At 41.9% G+C, this 19,017-nt stretch overlaps 1 protein-coding gene across 1 annotated transcript in view; it reads left to right on the top strand.

Moving 5' to 3' along the window:
• FBN2 (fibrillin 2) overlaps positions 1-19,017 on the top strand; it is a 185,643-nt gene that overhangs the window by 133,235 nt on the left and 33,391 nt on the right. Inside the window, exons 34-41 of the mRNA XM_075078460.1 lie at positions 318-443; positions 3,161-3,283; positions 3,670-3,792; positions 14,888-15,049; positions 16,121-16,189; positions 16,823-16,948; positions 18,097-18,222; positions 18,738-18,890. Coding sequence (XP_074934561.1) covers positions 318-443; positions 3,161-3,283; positions 3,670-3,792; positions 14,888-15,049; positions 16,121-16,189; positions 16,823-16,948; positions 18,097-18,222; positions 18,738-18,890 — 1,008 coding nt within the window. The remainder of the gene's footprint in view (positions 1-317; positions 444-3,160; positions 3,284-3,669; positions 3,793-14,887; positions 15,050-16,120; positions 16,190-16,822; positions 16,949-18,096; positions 18,223-18,737; positions 18,891-19,017) is intronic.

The following is a 19,017-nucleotide window of genomic DNA, read 5'->3' as shown; positions in this document are numbered from 1 at the left end:
TGATTTTGTAAGCAAAGTATTGAACCTATTTGTCAAAACTAATAGTACTGAATCTGAAAACCTTGCATTATGAAAAAAATATTAAATCTCTTAATGAAAAACAAGGAGCAAGGAATCATGGCAGGGTAAAAGGAATAATTTTGGAAATGACATATTTGCTTTTCTGCATTCTTTCATTTTACTTCATCTTCAGGTGTGAATGTTTTGTTTTATATCAACAATACTCAACAACAGTATTATTTTGAACATCAGGATAATATTATTTGTACTTTGCTAGGGAAACATGTAGTTACAAAGACATTTTCTGTCTCCCACAGATGTTGATGAGTGTGCAGAAAACGTTCATCTGTGTGAAAATGGACAGTGTCTGAATGTCCCTGCTGCCTACCGTTGCGAGTGTGAGATGGGATTCACTCCTGCCGCAGACAGCAAATCATGCCAAGGTAAGCCACTGGTACTTCAACTTCATTTTCTGAGTTTGGATTGGCTGCTATAAAGCAAACAACAAGGGGGCTGGAAGGACCTCAACCTGGAAACAGAATATTCAGCACATGCTTCACATATAAGCAATTTCTTCAAGCAAGGATTATTTTGCAGTGTGAATTTTGCAGCATTGATGGTAGCGTTCATCTTTTTATGAAGTTTTCCTGTTCTTGGTCCAAAAATTCCAGAGTTTAGCTCAGTAATTCTGGTTTTTTGGTTTTTTTTTTAAGTACTTATCTTCTTTCTGTCACTAGTGAATAGTGTGTGGAAAATCCTGTGTTCATCACTGTGTTATTTAGTGTGTTTACATAGGAGACACAAACTGCACTAAGTGACCTCATTTTAAAATAAATGTTTTCAGGAAAATTGAAGTAGGCAAATCACTGCTGTATTTGACCAGCTTGTAACACTCCTTAAAATGCGTACTGGAGATTTTTTTATCATCACCCTTTCACTCATATTGTACCAGGTCATCTGATCTGCAAAAGGAATTTTTATCTTTCTAGACCAATTCAGCTTCTATTCCCTGTTGTGTTCTTACGTCTTTTTTTGGTTTCTTTGATGTAAGAGAACCGTACATTAGATAAAGTCTTCAGCTGGTACTCCAAAGCTTTTTAACTTATTTCATATTTAACAGTGTAATACTCATAACATTTTAGGAGATTAACATTCTTGATGAGACGTTAAAAACAGATTCCAAACTGTAGTCTCTAAAATTCAGTCCATAACTTGGCATGTTCAAACACTCAGGTGTACAAGTACGAATCAGACCTCTAGCTGTGGAAAAATTGCAGAATCTTCTGAAAAATTAGCTATGATACTGTTTTGGTCAGATCTGTATAATAGTTTTCAAGTATTGTCAATCATCTGTACTGAATTTCTCAGTGCAGCTCAGTTAGTTAGTCATATTATAGTCGTGCCAATGTTCTAAGAAAAATCCCCAAATAGACATCAGCCAATGAATGTTTTGAAAAACAATACGATTCTAATTCTTGGGACAGCAGGTCACCAACATTTGGTTTTCAGTTGGTCCACAATGATGCTTTGAAAAATAAACTGAAGTGATTACTGTGACTCCAACAGAGATCTGAAAGCATTACATAGATTAAATGGTGTTGCTGGAGAAAAAGATCTGAGTGCTGAATACCGAAGTTACCTTTTTTTAAAAAAGTTTATGTACTGATTCATCCTATGATAAGGTGGCTCCTTGGCTGGTTTCTATAATCAAGGGACAAAATCCGAAGCCTGGATTTAGTACAATAATTGTAGTACAAATAACTCATCCAATTTCTTCAGAAATCCCTGGAGATGTCAGTACATAGCTTCTCAATGATACAGCCTTCTCCATAACTCTCTAAAGCTTCATCTGAACACAAGTTATGTTCATGACCTGGCTGGGAGGTCATTCCATGGCTATACTCCAAGGTGCTTAGAAACCTTATTTTAATTTCCAGTTTAAATTTACTCTGGATTGTTGGATATTAGGCATTTATCTTCAGTTTCATTTTCCCTTAAAAATTGTTCTGTCTCCCCCCTCAAAAGTTACTCATATATTCCTATAGAGAGGCATTGTATCAGTTCTCAAGCTTTGACTTAGGCAAGCAAGCCGAGTTCAAAATAGGTATTTCATTGCTTTAATAATGCTGAAATCCCTTTTTTTACACCTCATCCGATTTTAGTTCATTACTCTTGAACAGAACACTGTACACAGGGTTTCAAGTGAAGATTTAGCTATGCATTGTAAAACAGTATTAATGATTTCCACTTCCCTGTCTCTGCTAAAAATAGCTCACTAGTACATGCTAGAGTTAAATTAGCCATTTGCACAGCTGCTTTATTTTGGCAACTTAGAAGTCTTGCTATCAGACAGTACATGCAAGTGTTTTTCCCTCTTATCTTTCTTACCTTCAACTCAGAAGTCCTTTGTAGTTTGTAAAACCATAACTTTGCAGTCTGTGCTGTTAATATTTAATTCCTTTTCTAGCACTGTAGTTGACAGTGTTATGTAATTTTCTGTCAGTGTCTTTCAGCTTTATTTCATCTTCAATTTACACGAGCACATAAGCAGTCCTTTACATGCATTTTTGCTCATCTATATGTAGTTATTATATAACTGGTTTAACGTGGCCTTGAGAAGATCATAGATAATTCTTACTTCCTATATTCCTTTTCTCTGTATTCTTTCTCCAAGGAGGTGTATGTAACTGTTGATGCCTACTCCCTCTCTTCTTAGTATACTTTTTTCCTGATAATGGTATTTTGAAAATCTTACCTGACACTAGTGAGTAACATTGCAGACCAGCCAAACTGTGAAATGAGCGAGGAAATGACTGACACCTTTGGATATTGTTACACTTCATTCTGTTCAGTGCACATTTTGAAAAGAACTTAATGGCTCTTTGACTTAGCTTTCATTTTGAGTCCTGAGAACACAGTTTTGCTATTTTCACTTCACAGTAGGTAAAACAGGAATAAGTAACAAGCAGCTTAATGGAGAATGCCTCACAAATCCCTAGCTACAGCATTCTACACAAAACCAGAAGTAATTACTCAGTGTGCTTTTTAAATTTTTTTTTCAGTTACATGTGTCTTCACTTGCCTTTAGTAATACAACACACTACTGTAATATTAATATGGTAATGATATGTAACTTTCTGATCTTAATATATTCCTTCAGATATCGATGAATGCTCCTTCCAGAATATATGTGTATTTGGTACCTGTAATAATCTACCAGGAATGTTTCATTGTATCTGTGATGATGGCTATGAACTAGATCGAACTGGTGGAAACTGTACAGGTATACCTCTTCCGTTCAGAAATATGTGAAGACCTAATTTTTTTTTTTTTTTAATTGCACCAAGTTAATATAAAGATGAGTTCACAAAACAGGCATTATATTCTCTTACAACAACAAGAGTGCATTTTTCCCCAATCAACAACTAATGTATAGAATTACATGCTTTGGAGTGGTTTAAGAATGGTAAAAAAGAATGGCTTCTGAAATATGTATCTGGACAAAGGATGTTCCTAAATGTTTGATGAATTATTAGTAGTTCTTTTGTTCAATTTCAGCTAAAATTCACTGGTGTTTTAAATTTTCTTGCCCATTTTGTTTTAAAGAGTAGAATTATTCTTCTTTTCTGTCCAGTGAGCAGATTTATAAATGTAACCTTCCTGTTTTAGATATTGATGAATGTGCCGATCCCATTAATTGTGTTAATGGTCTCTGTGTAAATACTCCTGGAAGGTATGAGTGTAATTGCCCTCCAGACTTCCAGCTGAATCCAACTGGAGTGGGTTGCGTAGGTAAGTAAAAGCCACCTGAATTATTACTTTAGAAATCACGGAACTGTAGAAATTCTGTGAAATCTAGAAATGTAGAAAATATACCCTTTAAAACTTTGTTGAAACATGTATTATCTGCATTTCCATTCTTCTGACAGTCAACACTTCTTATGTAAAAAACTGAATTTTTAAATCCTAGATGTGCCTTGGGACTGATTTATGTGTTTAGCTTAAGTCTAAACTGGAATTAAAACTGGTTGTGGTACCCATTTGGCTGGAAACAAAGTAAAAGACATGTTTCACTGTAGTGTACATAATTCTCCCTGGCTTACACAGACTTAAAGTGAATTTTCGTTACTTTTCACTCTCATTACATGATATAGGGCTATCATGTGATTAGAGTATATACTAGCAGTCTAGGGAAGTTTTGGGGAAGAGGAGGGTTGAGCGAGGGGCTAAGGTACAGTCATAAGGATTTGTGTTTGATCCTGAGAAAGCCTTCTAACTTTTTATTTGGAAAATAGCCTTTTTATTTTATTACCTTGGAAAGACTCAAATTCTCTTAAATTACTAGTTAGAACTCTATCCATTTTCTAAATGTTTACAATAATACTACAGTGTGGTGGCAAATAAATATATTCTAAGCACACCATTTCTAAAGAAATGCAGATTTCCTCAAGAAAAAATTTTATCGCTTATCTTCTCCATTTTTCTCCATTTTCTGCCTATGAATATTCTCTGTTACTTCTCTGGATGCTAGAAATCAGTCTTGTTTGAGACCTTTAGATGTCCACAGTCTTGACCAATTTATTCTAAAACTTAAAGCTGAGATTTTTAAAGATAAGGTGAATTTATGTAATTTAGTCCCATTAAATTGAAAACCTGTGTTTCTGTGTCGCATAGACTCTTCTGACAATTCCTGCCGTAATACTTTTCTTCTGAAGTTGCAGTCTGACTTACACTTTTAACTTTGCCTCATCTGAAGACTCAGTTGAAGCAATGAAATCCTGCCCATTTGGCTCCCCTTCTGCAGCATGTAACTACTGAGATCCTCATGCTTTCCTACAACCAAATGCTGTGTATGATGAGCCCTGCAAGCCCTGAATTATGACCAAATAATTTAAGTGATCTCTTAAGAAGCTTATGGGAATGAATTATACTACTGCTATCTGACTTCTGTTTCGCTAAAAAATGGGAGTTTGAGTTGGTACTCTACTCTTGGATCAGCTGTCCTAATGACGTTTTTGGCAGGGGTACCATGTTTCCTCAAGGAAGCCTCCACAGTGGAAGGGAACCTACTCAAGGGCAGATCTAGCAACTCTAGAGGCCCAAATGAGAGAGCAAGCCCTCCCTCTCTGAAGGAAAATGTCGAATAATAAAGTGGTAGAAAAAATTTTTGACCCTTTATTGTTTCTGTCCTGAGGAAATACTACCAGGGCTGTCCCTCCCTCTGGTGCAAAGACTCTTTTCCTTTTCCTTGTGTAAGAAGCATTTTTAGTTTCTCAATGACTGAGTGTACAGAGAAGAGACTCCCCAGACTTAGCCTCCTGAGCAAACACTGTTTTTTCGATTGGGTTTTGGTTTTTTTCAAGTTCCGTTTCAGACAGTGACAGAGCTGGAGTCCACATATCTGTGGGAGGAGCTGCAAGCCTCAGGTGTACGCTTCCCATCCCCCTACAGCCTGATTCTATGACAAAGTGCAAAAAAAACACTCCATGAACAATCAGCTTTTGTTTTTGACAGGGGCAAGCAAAGCCTCTGCTTCCCATGAAATGTCCTCACAGTAGAAATAATCCATGAATGAAATGACACTTTAGCACCTGTTTTTTTAGAAGCCCTTGAAGAAAGGGGCACCATGTGCAACTGAAAACATAGTAGTTGTACTATTTTATACAATTATAGGCATTGTTATGTTTTGGACTTTTGTTTTTCTTTCACCAGCAGTTCTCATTTATAATATTTCCAGAGGGTTAAAGGATTTTGCATGGGAAGTGGAAACAGAGGGAGCTGCCATTCCGGTGTAGCTATACTAGTCCTGGTTCTAGATCTGGGATGCTTAGGGTATGTCTATTTTACTGGTTTACACAGTCCAAAGAGGGAAGAAATGAAGTTCAGTTTGCTTGTGATCTTTCATAGTCTCAGGACTGCAATTTCAAACTGCAACTTCACTTGCCATGATGTTTGTGTCACTGGCACATAGTAAATCATGACCCAATTTTCACTCCAAGCTTGTAGTCATTTGGAAAAAAAAAACCTACAGAGGCTAGGAGACATCACCAATTAAAAGGAAAGTTTCTTGCTTCTGGAATGCACAAGTTTTGCTGAAAAATGTTCCAGAAACTTCTTGTCAAAGGACAGCATCTTCTGGTTCTCTTCAATAGCACAATCTCTTGCACGCTTGAGCAAAACAGGCGAAGGAATTTAAATTGCAGTTCCTTTCAGAAGAAACAGAAATATTATCCTTGGCAAAGAGGAACATGGTGCTGTGTCAAAACAGTTCTTGTGAGGAGTAAACTGAAACCTAAAACTCCTGATGGACTTGGTATTGATATCTGCTAGAGAATTCCAGGCTCTGCCTTCATTCCAAAGTCTGTTGTCTCCTATTGTTCTTAATGGGCCTGAGGTCTTGAGCTGAAGCCGTCTTCCAGAATGGTCATTGTTTTTCACTTCTCCCAAGATGAATGAAGCCAAATATCTTCTTGGCTTCCCTTTAAAAAGGCAGATGTCTCATGCTATCATGAACAGAGAGAAGAATGCAGTTTTTCTGAGAACAGGGGAAGATAGGTATTCTCAGAATAATCACGTTTGGGTTGTTTCAGCTCAGGTCCACAAGAGAACAACAAGATGTCCCCTTTTAAAAAGGCAGTTCATTTTACTGTCTTCTAACATTCTAACATTGTCTCAAAAAAAAAAAAAAAAAAAAGAAAAAGGACTTCCACTCTAACAGATGCTCATCAGTGATCTCAGGTAAATCTTGCCTATAGGGAGAGAAAGAAGTTTCTTATCTTTCCATCAGAGGCTCAGAGGTACAGAATGCATATGCCTCTGCCATTCAATTTTTAACTAAGTATTTTAGCTTTACAACAGTGTGTATTTATGGTGAGATACTGAAATTTGTTGTAGAATACGTGGCACCCAGGAACACCCTCCTTTTTCACAATCTCTGCTACAGTATTCTCTTAAAACTGCAGAAAAATTCACCCAAACATGTCTATTAATGCTTAAATTGTAATAAATTTAAATACTTCGGAGAGTTTGGAGGCTTTCTCTTGATTGGTGTTAAGACCCTTCAAAAAATATCCAGTATGAAAATTAACGTGAGGTTGTGGTTTTATATTATACATATTTAACTAACTTGAGGTTCTTAAGAACAAGTAGTTCCTAACAATTCAGAAAGTTGCCTTCATGTTTTTTCATAGACGTATCCCAGACTTCAGGAATTAAAAAACCCATGTCATATCAAAACATTTGTTCAACTCTGAAATTTTGACAGTATGAATTGCCCACATTTATTATACTGTGTTCATTTTACCCCATGTAAATCGCTCAGGCTGTAGCATCTGGCACTTGCTGCAAGCAGTGAATTAAAAATGTGATATTTCTTGGTAAAATATATACACATGGGAAATGATTCAAAAATTCCTTTATAAGCTTCTCAGTCATACCATTAACAGAAATAGTAAAAATGCAAAAAGATACTGTGGCCTTTATACAATGAATTTATTAAAAAATTTTCTGAGTGGGTTGCTGTGCTTCTTTAGAGGCAACCTTTGATAGCAAGTTAATTCATAGAAATGATCTTTAGAATTATAACAGTACTCTTGAGGAAACTAATGCTTATCTTATTTGGATATGATAAGAAATATTATCATAATTGACTGTCCTCTTATTCCTTGTATTTACGACTCACTGTTAGTTACTTTCCATTTATAAAGATACAAGGAGACAATATGTGCAGCAGTAAGAAAACTCATGGTTTTACTTCTCTTAGATTCCTCACTCATTCTACTGATGCCAGTAGTTGTCTAAATTATTAAGTTACAGCTTGAGTGAACGAATAAAATTATTTTCCTCAAACCTACTGCGCATTTAGATTGTTTCAACATTAAGGATTTTTGGATAATTTCTTTGCCAGTGGAAGAATTCTTGCAGTGTGTGCTGGTTTTGGCTGAGAAGGGGTTAATTCTCCTCACTGTGGGGGTCAGCTACCTTTCCAGCTTCCCGCGCTCTGCCGCGTGGCGTGGCAGGGGGGGCTGGGAGGGGCAGGGCCATGGTGGGGGCGGCTGACCCCGACTGGCCAATGGCAGGTTCATTCCATACCATGTGACACCATGACCAGTATATTGAGGGGGGGCAGTGGCAGCACGCAGGCGGCGCGGCGTCGGGTCGGCGGGCGGCGAGCGGCTGCGGCGCGTGCGGTTTGTTCCGGCGGTTCGTTCCCCCTCTCCCCTCCCTTCCCCCTCCCCCGGGGCTTTGCGCCTCTCGTTGTTCTCCTTCACATTGCATTTCTACTGTTGTTTCTTTTAATTTTCATTATTAAACTGTTCTTATCCCAACCCACGAGCGTTACCCTTCTGATTCTCTCCCCCATCTACCGGTGGGGGAGTGAGCGAGCGACTGTGTGGGGCTGAGCTGCCGCTAAACCACGACAGTCTTTTTGGCGCCCAACGTGGGGCACGAGGGTTGGAGATAACAACAGCTGCTGGTCACAGCACCATGTTGTCCTTTTTGCAGTGGGTGTTAAAAATCGGTGTTGGTTGTTTGAGTCTGCTGTGTTCTGCTGTGATTAGTAATGTTTTGCCTACGAGATTTGTTATACAAACACTCGTTTTCAGCTTTACCTGGTATTTGGGGTTTTTGCTGAAACCGTTACTGTACTTCGGATACCACCTTGTTGAGGCAATTAGCAATTATACCTCCTCCTCTGAGAGATTTTATATGGAGGAAATACAGAATAATACCTTTGCAACTTTGTTCTATGATGTCTGTGCCTTTGTTACAACAACGTTTTTGTATCTTGAACATCCTTGGGTGGTTAAGGTGCAGTCATTGTTAGTTTTTGGGCATGTTGTTTTGGTTTTGACTAAGCAACTTAAGAATATCACCCAGAAATCTGCCCCGAGGCTTGATAGTTACGAGTGGCAGGGCATGTGGGATAGCATGGGCAAATACCTAGGGCAGTGGGCACCCCCAGTGTTTTGGAGTTTCACCCCCGAGCAAGTGCAGAATCCTAAAAAACTAGTAGAATATTTGGAGAAAGTATGTTGTTACGCTGGGAACTCCAGAGAGACACAGATAACTGCAACGTGCTGGGGTCTGGCCCATGCATACCGAGCCCTGCTCAACAGTATTCAGTGCCCCCAGGGGGAAGAGAATGTCTCTGGATTGAAATGCAAAGTGACTGGCACTGTAGACAATCCAGCCCTGACAACAGGCACTGCAGCCACTCAAACCCCCACAACAAGTACCGGAGCTAGCTCAGAAAATAAACCCGTACCAGTATCAGTTGCCCCCATACATAAGACGAAATATTGGAAGCGGACATCAACCCGTTTAGAACGGGATGATGAAGAACCAGGGCCATCGCGGGGAGAGGAGGGAGAAGTAATAAATGAAATAGAGACCACCCGATCCCTGTCCTTAAGCGAGTTGCGAGATATGCGAAAAGATTATAGCCGTCGTTCAGGTGAGCACATTGCCACCTGGCTGCTCCGATGCTGGGATAATGGGGCCAGTAGCCTGGAACTAGAGGGAAAAGAAGCCAAACAATTGGGATCCCTTTCTGGGGAAGGGGGCGTTGACAAAGCAATTGGAAAAAAACCACAAGCCCTCAGCCTCTGGAGGCGACTCCTGTCTGGAGTGAAGGAAAGGTATCCCTTTAAAGAAGATGTTACATATCGCCCAGGAAAATGGACAACTATGGAGAAAGGCATCCAGTATCTCAGGGAATTAGCTGTGTTTGAGGTGATTTATGGTGACCTGGATGATCAACGGTCATCCAAAGATCCAGATGAAGCCGAGTGCACACGACCCATGTGGCGGAAGTTTGTACGGAGCGCACCATCTTCGCATGCAAACTCATTGGCAGTGATGTCCTGGAAAGATGACGAGACACCAACGGTGGCAGAGGTGATAGATAGGCTCCGGGATTATGACACAAATATCTCTTCCTCGCTTGTCTCTGCTGTGGAGAAACTATCCCAAGAGGTCCAGCAACTCAAAGAAGATCTGTCCTACTCCCCACCTCGACAGAGCAGTGTCTCAGCTGTTAGGAATAAGCGTCCTTTGGCTCAAAGAAGGGGATACACACCACGGGCCACCCTATGGTTCTACCTGCGTGACCACGGAGAGGACATGATGAGGTGGGATGGCAAGCCTACTTCGACCCTACAGGCACGAGTACATGAACTGCAAGGAAGAACAGTCACTCAGGGAGGCTCTTCCAGGAAAGCTGCTGCTCCAGTTTCCAGCGAGCAAGTCCCCAGACAGAGGAGTAGAAGCGCAGATTTTATTTCTAAGTGTAATAGAGGGACTCCTGATTCACATTTACAGGAAGTGAGTTGTGACTGCCATGATCAGGACTAGAGGGGCCCTGCCTCCAGCCGGGTGGAGGAAAGGGATAACCGGGCTTACTGGACTGTGTGGATCCGATGGCCTGGCACGTCCGACCCACAGGAGTATAAAGCTTTAGTGGACACCGGCGCACAGTGCACCTTAATGCCATCAAACTATATAGGGGCAGAACCCATCAGCATTGCTGGAGTGACAGGGGGATCCCAAGAGCTAACTGTATTGGAGGCCGAAGTGAGCCTAACTGGCAATGAGTGGCAGAAGCACCCCATTGTGACTGGCCCAGAGGCTCCGTGCATCCTTGGTATAGACTACCTCAGGAGAGGGTATTTCAAGGACCCAAAAGGTTACAAGTGGGCTTTTGGTGTAGCTGCCTTGGAGACGGAGGAAACTGAACAGCTGTCTACCTTGCCCGGTCTCTCAAAGGACCCTTCTGTGGTGGGGTTGCTGAAGGTCAAAGAACAACAGGTGCCAATCGCCACCACAACAGTGCACCGGCGGCAATATCGCACCAACAGAGACTCTCTGATCCCCATCCATAAACTCATTCACCAACTGAGGAGCCAAGGAGTCATCAGTAAGACCCACTCACCCTTTAACAGTCCCATATGGCCAGTCCGGAAGTCTAATGGAGAGTGGAGACTAACAGTAGACTATCGTGGCCTGAATGAAGTCACTCCACCGTTGAGTGCTGCTGTGCCAGACATGCTAGAACTTCAATACGAACTGGAGTCAAAGGCGGCCAAGTGGTATGCCACAATTGATATTGCTAATGCATTCTTCTCAATCCCTCTGGCAGCAGAGTGCAGGCCACAGTTTGCTTTCACATGGAGGGGCGTCCAGTACACCTGGAATCGACTGCCCCAGGGGTGGAAACACAGTCCTACCATTTGCCATGGACTGATTCAGACTGTACTGGAACAGGGAGAAGCTCCAGAACACCTTCAATACATTGATGACATCATTGTGTGGGGCAGCACAGCAGAAGAAGTTTTTGAGAAAGGTGAGAAAATAGTCCAAATCCTCTGAAAGCTGGTTTTGCCATAAAACAAAGTAAGGTGAAGGGACCTGCACGAGAAATCCAGTTCTTAGGAATTAAATGGCAAGACGGTCGTCGTCAGATTCCAATGGATGTGATCAACAAAATAGCAGCCATGTCTCCACCAACTAGCAAAAAGGAAACACAAGCTTTCTTGGGCGTTGTGGGTTTTTGGAGAATGCATATTCCAAATTACAGTCTGATCGTGAGCCCTCTCTATCAAGTGACCCGGAAAAAGAATGATTTCAAATGGGGCCCTGAGCAACGACAAGCCTTTGAACAGATTAAACGAGAAATAGTCCATGCAGTAGCTCTTGGGCCAGTCCGGGCAGGACAAGATGTAAAAAATGTGCTCTACACTGCAGCCGGGGAGAATGGCCCTACCTGGAGTCTCTGGCAGAAAGCACCTGGGGAGACCCGGGGTCGACCCCTAGGGTTTTGGAGTCGGGGATACAGAGGGTCTGAAGCCCGCTATACTCCAACTGAAAAAGAGATATTGGCAGCATATGAAGGGGTTCGAGCTGCTTCAGAAGTGGTTGGTACTGAAGCACAGTTGCTCCTGGCACCCCGACTGCCAGTGCTGGGCTGGATGTTCAAAGGAAACATCCCCTCTACACACCATGCAACTGATGCTACGTGGAGTAAATGGGTTGCACTGATCACCCAGCGGGCTCGAGTAGGAAACCCCAGTCGCCCAGGAATCTTGGAAGTGATTATGGACTGGCCAGAAGGCAAAGATTTTGGATTATCACCAGAGGAGGAGGTGACACGTGCTGAAGAAGCCCCACTGTATAACAAACTGCCAGCAGATGAGAAGCAATATGCCCTGTTCACTGATGGGTCCTGTCGCCTTGTGGGAAAGCACCGGAGATGGAAGGCTGCTGTATGGAGTCCTACACGACAAGTAGCAGAAACTGCTGAAGGAGAAGGTGAATCGAGCCAGTTTGCAGAGGTAAAGGCCATCCAGCTGGCCTTAGACATCGCTGAACGGGAAAAGTGGCCAGTGCTCTATCTCTATACTGACTCCTGGATGGTGGCAAATGCCCTGTGGGGCTGGCTGCAGCAATGGAAGCAAAGCAACTGGCAGCGCAGAGGCAAACCCATCTGGGCTGCCACATTGTGGCAAGATATTGCTGCCCGGGTAGAGAAACTGGTTGTAAAGGTACGGCATGTGGATGCTCACGTCCCCAAGAGTCGGGCCACTGAAGAACATCGAAACAACCAGCAGGTAGATCGGGCTGCCAAGATTGAAGTGGCTGAGGTGGATCTGGACTGGCAGCATAAGGGTGAACTATTTCTAGCTCGGTGGGCCCATGACACCTCAGGCCATCAAGGGAGAGATGCAACATACAGGTGGGCTCGTGATCGAGGGGTGGACTTGACCATGGGTATTATTGCACAGGTTATCCACGAATGTGACACATGCGCTGCAATCAAGCAAGCGAAGCGGGTAAAGCCTCTGTGGTATGGGGGACGATGGCTGAAATATAAATATGGGGAGGCCTGGCAAATTGACTATATCACACTCCCACAGACCCGCCAAGGCAAGCGCCATGTGCTTACAATGGTAGAAACAACGACTGGCTGGCTGGAAACATATCCTGTCCCCCACGCCACTGCCCGGAACACTATCCTGGGTCTTGAGAAACAAGTCCTGTGGCGACATGGCACCCCAGAGAGGATTGAGTCAGACAATGGGACTCATTTCCGAAATAGCCTCATAGACACCTGGGCCAAAGAGCACGGCATTGAGTGGGTGTATCACATCCCCTATCACGCACCAGCCTCTGGGAAAATTGAAAGGTACAATGGACTGTTAAAAACCACACTGAGAGCAATGGGGGGTGGGACATTCAAGCACTGGGATACACATTTAGCAAAAGCCACGTGGTTAGTCAACACGAGGGGATCTGCCAACCGAGCTGGCCCTGCCCAGTCAGAAATCCTACATACTGTGGAAGGGGATAGAGTCCCTGTAGTGCACACAAAAAGTATGCTGGGCAAAACAGTCTGGGTTCTTCCTGCCTCTGGCAAAGGCAAACCCATTCGTGGGATTGTTTTTGCTCGAGGACCTGGGTGCACTTGGTGGGTGATGCGGGAGGATGGAGAAATCCGATGTGTGCCTCAAGGGGATTTGATTTTGGGTGAAAACAGTCAATGAACTGAATGGCACAATGTGAACTGCTATATAATATTGTGTGTCACCTCTGCGTTGTATCAATGATATCAGAGTACGAGCCTCCCAACCCATGGAAGGTCAACTATGAAACAAGCCGTGCAGCAGTGATGGAACGATGACTGACTCGGTATGCAGCAACCCAACGCCACACACCATCTCTCCCACCCGGAAAGACTGATACAACAGATGGAGCCCAGAGTCATGGACTGCGTGAACTCAATGGACATTTTAATGGACATTTTACAGGGAAGATCCATGAACTAAGGGAATGATGTCTGTGTATTATGTTAAAGGATGGGAAGGGGAGGGGTGGTGGTTGGTACGGTTGTATTGCATCATATGGGACCTGGGCATGGTGTAAGTGGTATGGAATAAGGGGTGGAGAATGTGCTGGTTTTGGCTGAGAAGGGGTTAATTCTCCTCACTGTGGGGGTCAGCTACCTTTCCAGCTTCCCGCGCTCTGCCGCGTGGCGTGGCAGGGGGGGCTGGGAGGGGCAGGGCCATGGTGGGGGCGGCTGACCCCGACTGGCCAATGGCAGGTTCATTCCATACCATGTGACACCATGACCAGTATATTGAGGGGGGGCAGTGGCAGCACGCAGGCGGCGCGGCGTCGGGTCGGCGGGCGGCGAGCGGCTGCGGCGCGTGCGGTTTGTTCCGGCGGTTCGTTCCCCCTCTCCCCTCCCTTCCCCCTCCCCCGGGGCTTTGCGCCTCTCGTTGTTCTCCTTCACATTGCATTTCTACTGTTGTTTCTTTTAATTTTCATTATTAAACTGTTCTTATCCCAACCCACGAGCGTTACCCTTCTGATTCTCTCCCCCATCTACCGGTGGGGGAGTGAGCGAGCGACTGTGTGGGGCTGAGCTGCCGCTAAACCACGACACAGTGACATGACTTTTTTCTGTGATTCCATAGAAAATTATGTAAATTCTTCTAACTCCACAAGAAAGAGTTATGTATGAGTCACAGTCAGAATATGGGGAAGAAATACTAACAGCAAACTGCATCAAGGTTTCTGATATTTTTGGAGTGAAAGACTGGGAATAGCCTATATGCTACATTAGAGTATGGTGTGACTTTGGAAGACATGCAAACATTTTAAACTCATCTCTGGGTACTTAGGAAGCTGAAGGTACCCATTTTCCCTGCTGTCTCTCTCAACATCAGTAACTGTCAGTGTACATGAGTGTTCTGAGCTTGTCAATGACTTCAAAAGCACAATGTTGTCTGAACTCCTGCTTCTAGGTATGAAATGCTAAAATGAATGCCTGCTGTTCCTTTGTCCAGATCATTGTGTGCAGCTCTAGTCATATGTGCTTTATATGTAGATAACCGTGTTGGCAATTGCTACCTGAAGTATGGACCACGAGGGGATGGCAGCCTATCCTGCAACACTGAAATTGGGGTTGGAGTCAGTCGTTCCTCATGCTGCTGCTCGCTGGGAAAGGCTTGGGGAAACCCCTGTGAGACATGCCCCCCTGTAAACAGCAGTAAGGAAATGTTCTCTTGTTCTGCCCCTGCCCTCTTATTATAGAAGACACTAACAAGGGAAGGAAAAAGTATTTGAAAACTTCTACTATATGGCTATACATTTATAATTTTAGAAACTGATTTTCTTTGTAAGACAGTGTTCTTGCACAATATAAAAGAAAATCTCCCTGCTGCTGTCAGAGGGGTGATGCAGTGGTGTGGACCTGAGTATCCAAAGACCTGACCTTTAGTCTTCTGTGATGGACCTGGTGCCTATTCTTACTGTAATAAATCAGTGGTAACTATAGAAGTCACTTCCCACTGGACCAGGCCCATGTACTTTGGGTAGTTCTGGATAGTTCATTTTATTTTGCTTTTACTTTTCTCCCATTAAAAAAAAAAAAAAGGTGGTTGCAGATATGCTTATGTGTCTTAAGAATGGAATGGATTGCATGCATCTACTAGGAATTTTTACTCAGCAACTCTATGTTGGTAGGGAAATAAAGAACTTAATAATGCTTAGAACTCAAATCATACCTTTAATTTGGAGAGATCCAGAGGTTTTCTAAAGAGAGTGTTGGTAACTCTTGGGTAACTATTTCTAAGTCACTCTTGGGTACTTTCAGAACTGTTACTCGATGATTCATATCAGTATTGTAGAGCTTTGAAGTTCTTTGAATGAATAATGCAACAGAAATGTCAAATGTTGCTCTTAACAGTGGCATAATAGTGTGAATTCCAATTTTAACACAAATCTTTATCTGGTATACTGACATTTCATATTAAAGTACTATTCAAAATGCAAAATATGTGCTTTTATAAAGGCACAGTATGGAGAAAACAACATTGTGCTGGCCTCAAGAGTATCTGAAGTTATGGTAATGTTTTAAGCAGAAAACTTAATCTTACCTTGATTTTCTGCTAATCAAATGCACTTCCTTTATTTACTGTGATTAGGTCAAGAAGAGTAGAAAACCAATGAGTGTAGGGAAGAAGACTCATTAAAAACACAAATGAAATTTCATGTTCTGTTGTTAGCATTTTAGTCTTCATATGACTGACATGCTCTCTCTTGTTATCCTTTACTTTAGCGGAATATAATACTCTCTGTCCAGGGGGAGAAGGATTCAGACCAAATCCCATCACCATTATTTTAGAAGGTGAGTTTATCATAAATGTCTGTCATGGGCGGTAATAAAAAAACAAGTGTCATCTTTGGAGAGATGTATACAGGAACTATATTTTGCAGAAATCATTAAATTTAGTGCAGAGCAAAACCCTCTGCTAATATGAATTGGAGACCAACATGATGAAAAAGCATACCTTAAAAGAATATTGAAGTCCAACAATATTTCAGTAAAAGAATTAAGCTGATGCATACCTTTTCTGTGCCTCCCTACTTGAATTGACCTTTGAAATTGGCCCCTGAAGGATAAGTAATTTATGAAAATTATAGCTTATCAGTGGAAGGTATAAGTTTTGTGAAATATTCATTGGACGAAGAAACTCCGGTTCCAATGAGTGTGCAAAAATGAGGAATTAGATACCAAATTCCTGTAAACAGTAATGGAAGTTGAACTCCGTGGGCTTGTCAAGCTGAAACATGCTCCTGAAGAGCTATGTAAATGGAAGAGAATGAGCATCTCATCCATGCTTTCATGAAGTACAATTTAGAAGGAAAAAAAAAAATCCGCATGATAGGTAAAAGCTAAAATTTCAGGGGAATACTTAAAGTGTCTTGTTCCTTTGCATTCTGGAATTAAAATATGGTGGGTTTTTTCCTCTGTTTTCAGACATTGATGAATGTCAGGAACTGCCAGGTCTCTGCCAAGGTGGAAATTGCATCAATACTTTTGGCAGCTTCCAGTGTGAATGTCCAAAAGGCTACTACCTCAGTGAAGAGACAAGAATTTGTGAAGGTTGAGTCCCTTAAAACCTCCTTCTCTATCACAGTGCAGTTATTATGAAGAACACTGACATTTTCAGCCTTAAATCCATAAGTGGATATGGTACCCACACCCTTACCTAAAAATCTCTAAAATCATTATCTTTGGCACCAGTGATATGATTAATATAAAACTTGAAAGGCAACACTTGAGTATACTAATGTTTATTTCTACATGAGAGATGTCAGCTACGTGTATTCAGTAAACTAAAGTGATTTTTCATTATTTCTGGCTTCTCACTGCAACACCTTGTGTCTTCTCCTAGTTTCACTGGGCTCCCTGTATTTTAAGTGAGAAAAGGTGTCCTCTTCACAGCATTTCAGACCAGCAGTTTAATTTCCACAATGTGAAGTAAAGTTAATATTGGTCTTCCTTTTGTGTTTGAGATTTGTCATTAACTGTTAGAACGACAAATTGTAAATAGACCCAAAAATTGAAAGAATCTTTCATGGTTTCTCTTTGTTTGGAGTGTTTTAAGTCAGCTTCCCTTCTTCATACACTTTGTGAGACAAAAAAATCTCCTTTCAAAAGAGAGCCTGTGAATCCTGCGGCTTTGCTAGACCTATGTGAAGAAAACTGACTAAACTGTGTTTGAAATGAAAACTATGAGCAAAAAAGGCTTACACCCCAAATAGCTTAAATAAGAAGATGCATTGGTAGAGCAGCAAGACTATGATTATTCAGCTTGCCTATTTCTAAAGAGAATATTGAAAAGGTCATTTCTCAGTGGAGTAATGAAGACTGAAAAGACACTGAACTGAATCTAACAGAACTGAAAAGTGACAGCAACATACCTGTGAGAAGAGGGTGTGAATGTCTTTTGTGGAGCTGATGGAGAACAGGGTGCTCCTGCTTCAGTGGTGAATTCAACAACTGTGAATTTATTTAAGGTGTTCTCTTGCACTTCACTGGCTGGACTTAATAGAGGTTAACAGTATTACTTTTCAGCAGCTCTTACAATAGCTACTTAACCCCAATCTGAGCTGTACTTTCCAAGCTAGCCTTCATGTGAACCATTTTTGTTATCTTAGCATGGTTTATGGTCATATTTCTCAGAAACATTTGCTAGGACTTGGTCCTCTTTTCCCTTGTTAATTGTAGTGTTTTTTCTTGATCTCTAGATATTGATGAGTGTGTTGCACATCCTGGTGTCTGTGGTCCCGGCACCTGCTACAATACTTTGGGGAACTACACCTGCATTTGCCCACCTGAATATATGCAGGTGAACGGAGGACATAACTGCATGGGTATGCGAAACGTCATCTTTACTAGTACTGTCTGAATATCAGACTGTTTCAGGGCCAGACTCTCTGCTTAAAACTTCCTTTTAGATGAGGCCAGTTACGTTATGTAGCCAGGAAAGAGATCCCGGTGACTCACGAGCAGTGTTCAAGTGCTCTTATTCCTTAACAGAACTCTAAAATCTTTTTTTATTTTCACTAGTCATTTCCAAATGGTTGGGTTTACTACACAAATGGATCTGATGAGCATCTACAGTGTGTTTCTGATTTCTTGGGAATTTTCTTTTTTCCCCTTTGTGTCTGTGAGTGAAAACTGAAAACATGTAAAATTTCAGGTAAATCTAAGACAAAGACTGTAGATTACTTCAATCCTTAAATTATTTCTAAATGCATCCATGCATATGATTGGGTTGCATTCAAAAACCAGAGTTAATAAGCCACTGTCTAGGGTCATAGGGTGTTGATACTTACTTACTTAAATTAGTTTGTCAGTTGCTTTCTGATTCTTTTCTCACATCTAGACATGAGGAAAAGCTTTTGCTACAGAAGCTATAATGGAACCTCCTGTGAGAATGAATTGCCCTTCAATGTGACCAAAAGGATGTGTTGCTGTACATACAATGTTGGGAAAGCCTGGAACAAACCTTGTGAACCATGTCCAACTCCAGGAACAGGTAAATCCTACAATAATCATCCCATTTTGGTACCTTTTTTGCTCATCTGCTCCTTTGACCTATGAGCTAAGCTTAACATTTCAGCCCAAAAAACCTTTGCTGTACTCCCAAAGCAGAGCCACAAGAC

This window comes from Phalacrocorax aristotelis, chromosome Z, assembly GCF_949628215.1.
Source record: "Phalacrocorax aristotelis chromosome Z, bGulAri2.1, whole genome shotgun sequence".
Classification (NCBI taxonomy): Eukaryota; Metazoa; Chordata; class Aves; order Suliformes; family Phalacrocoracidae; genus Phalacrocorax; species Phalacrocorax aristotelis.
This window is presented reverse-complemented; position numbering and strand designations above follow the sequence as displayed.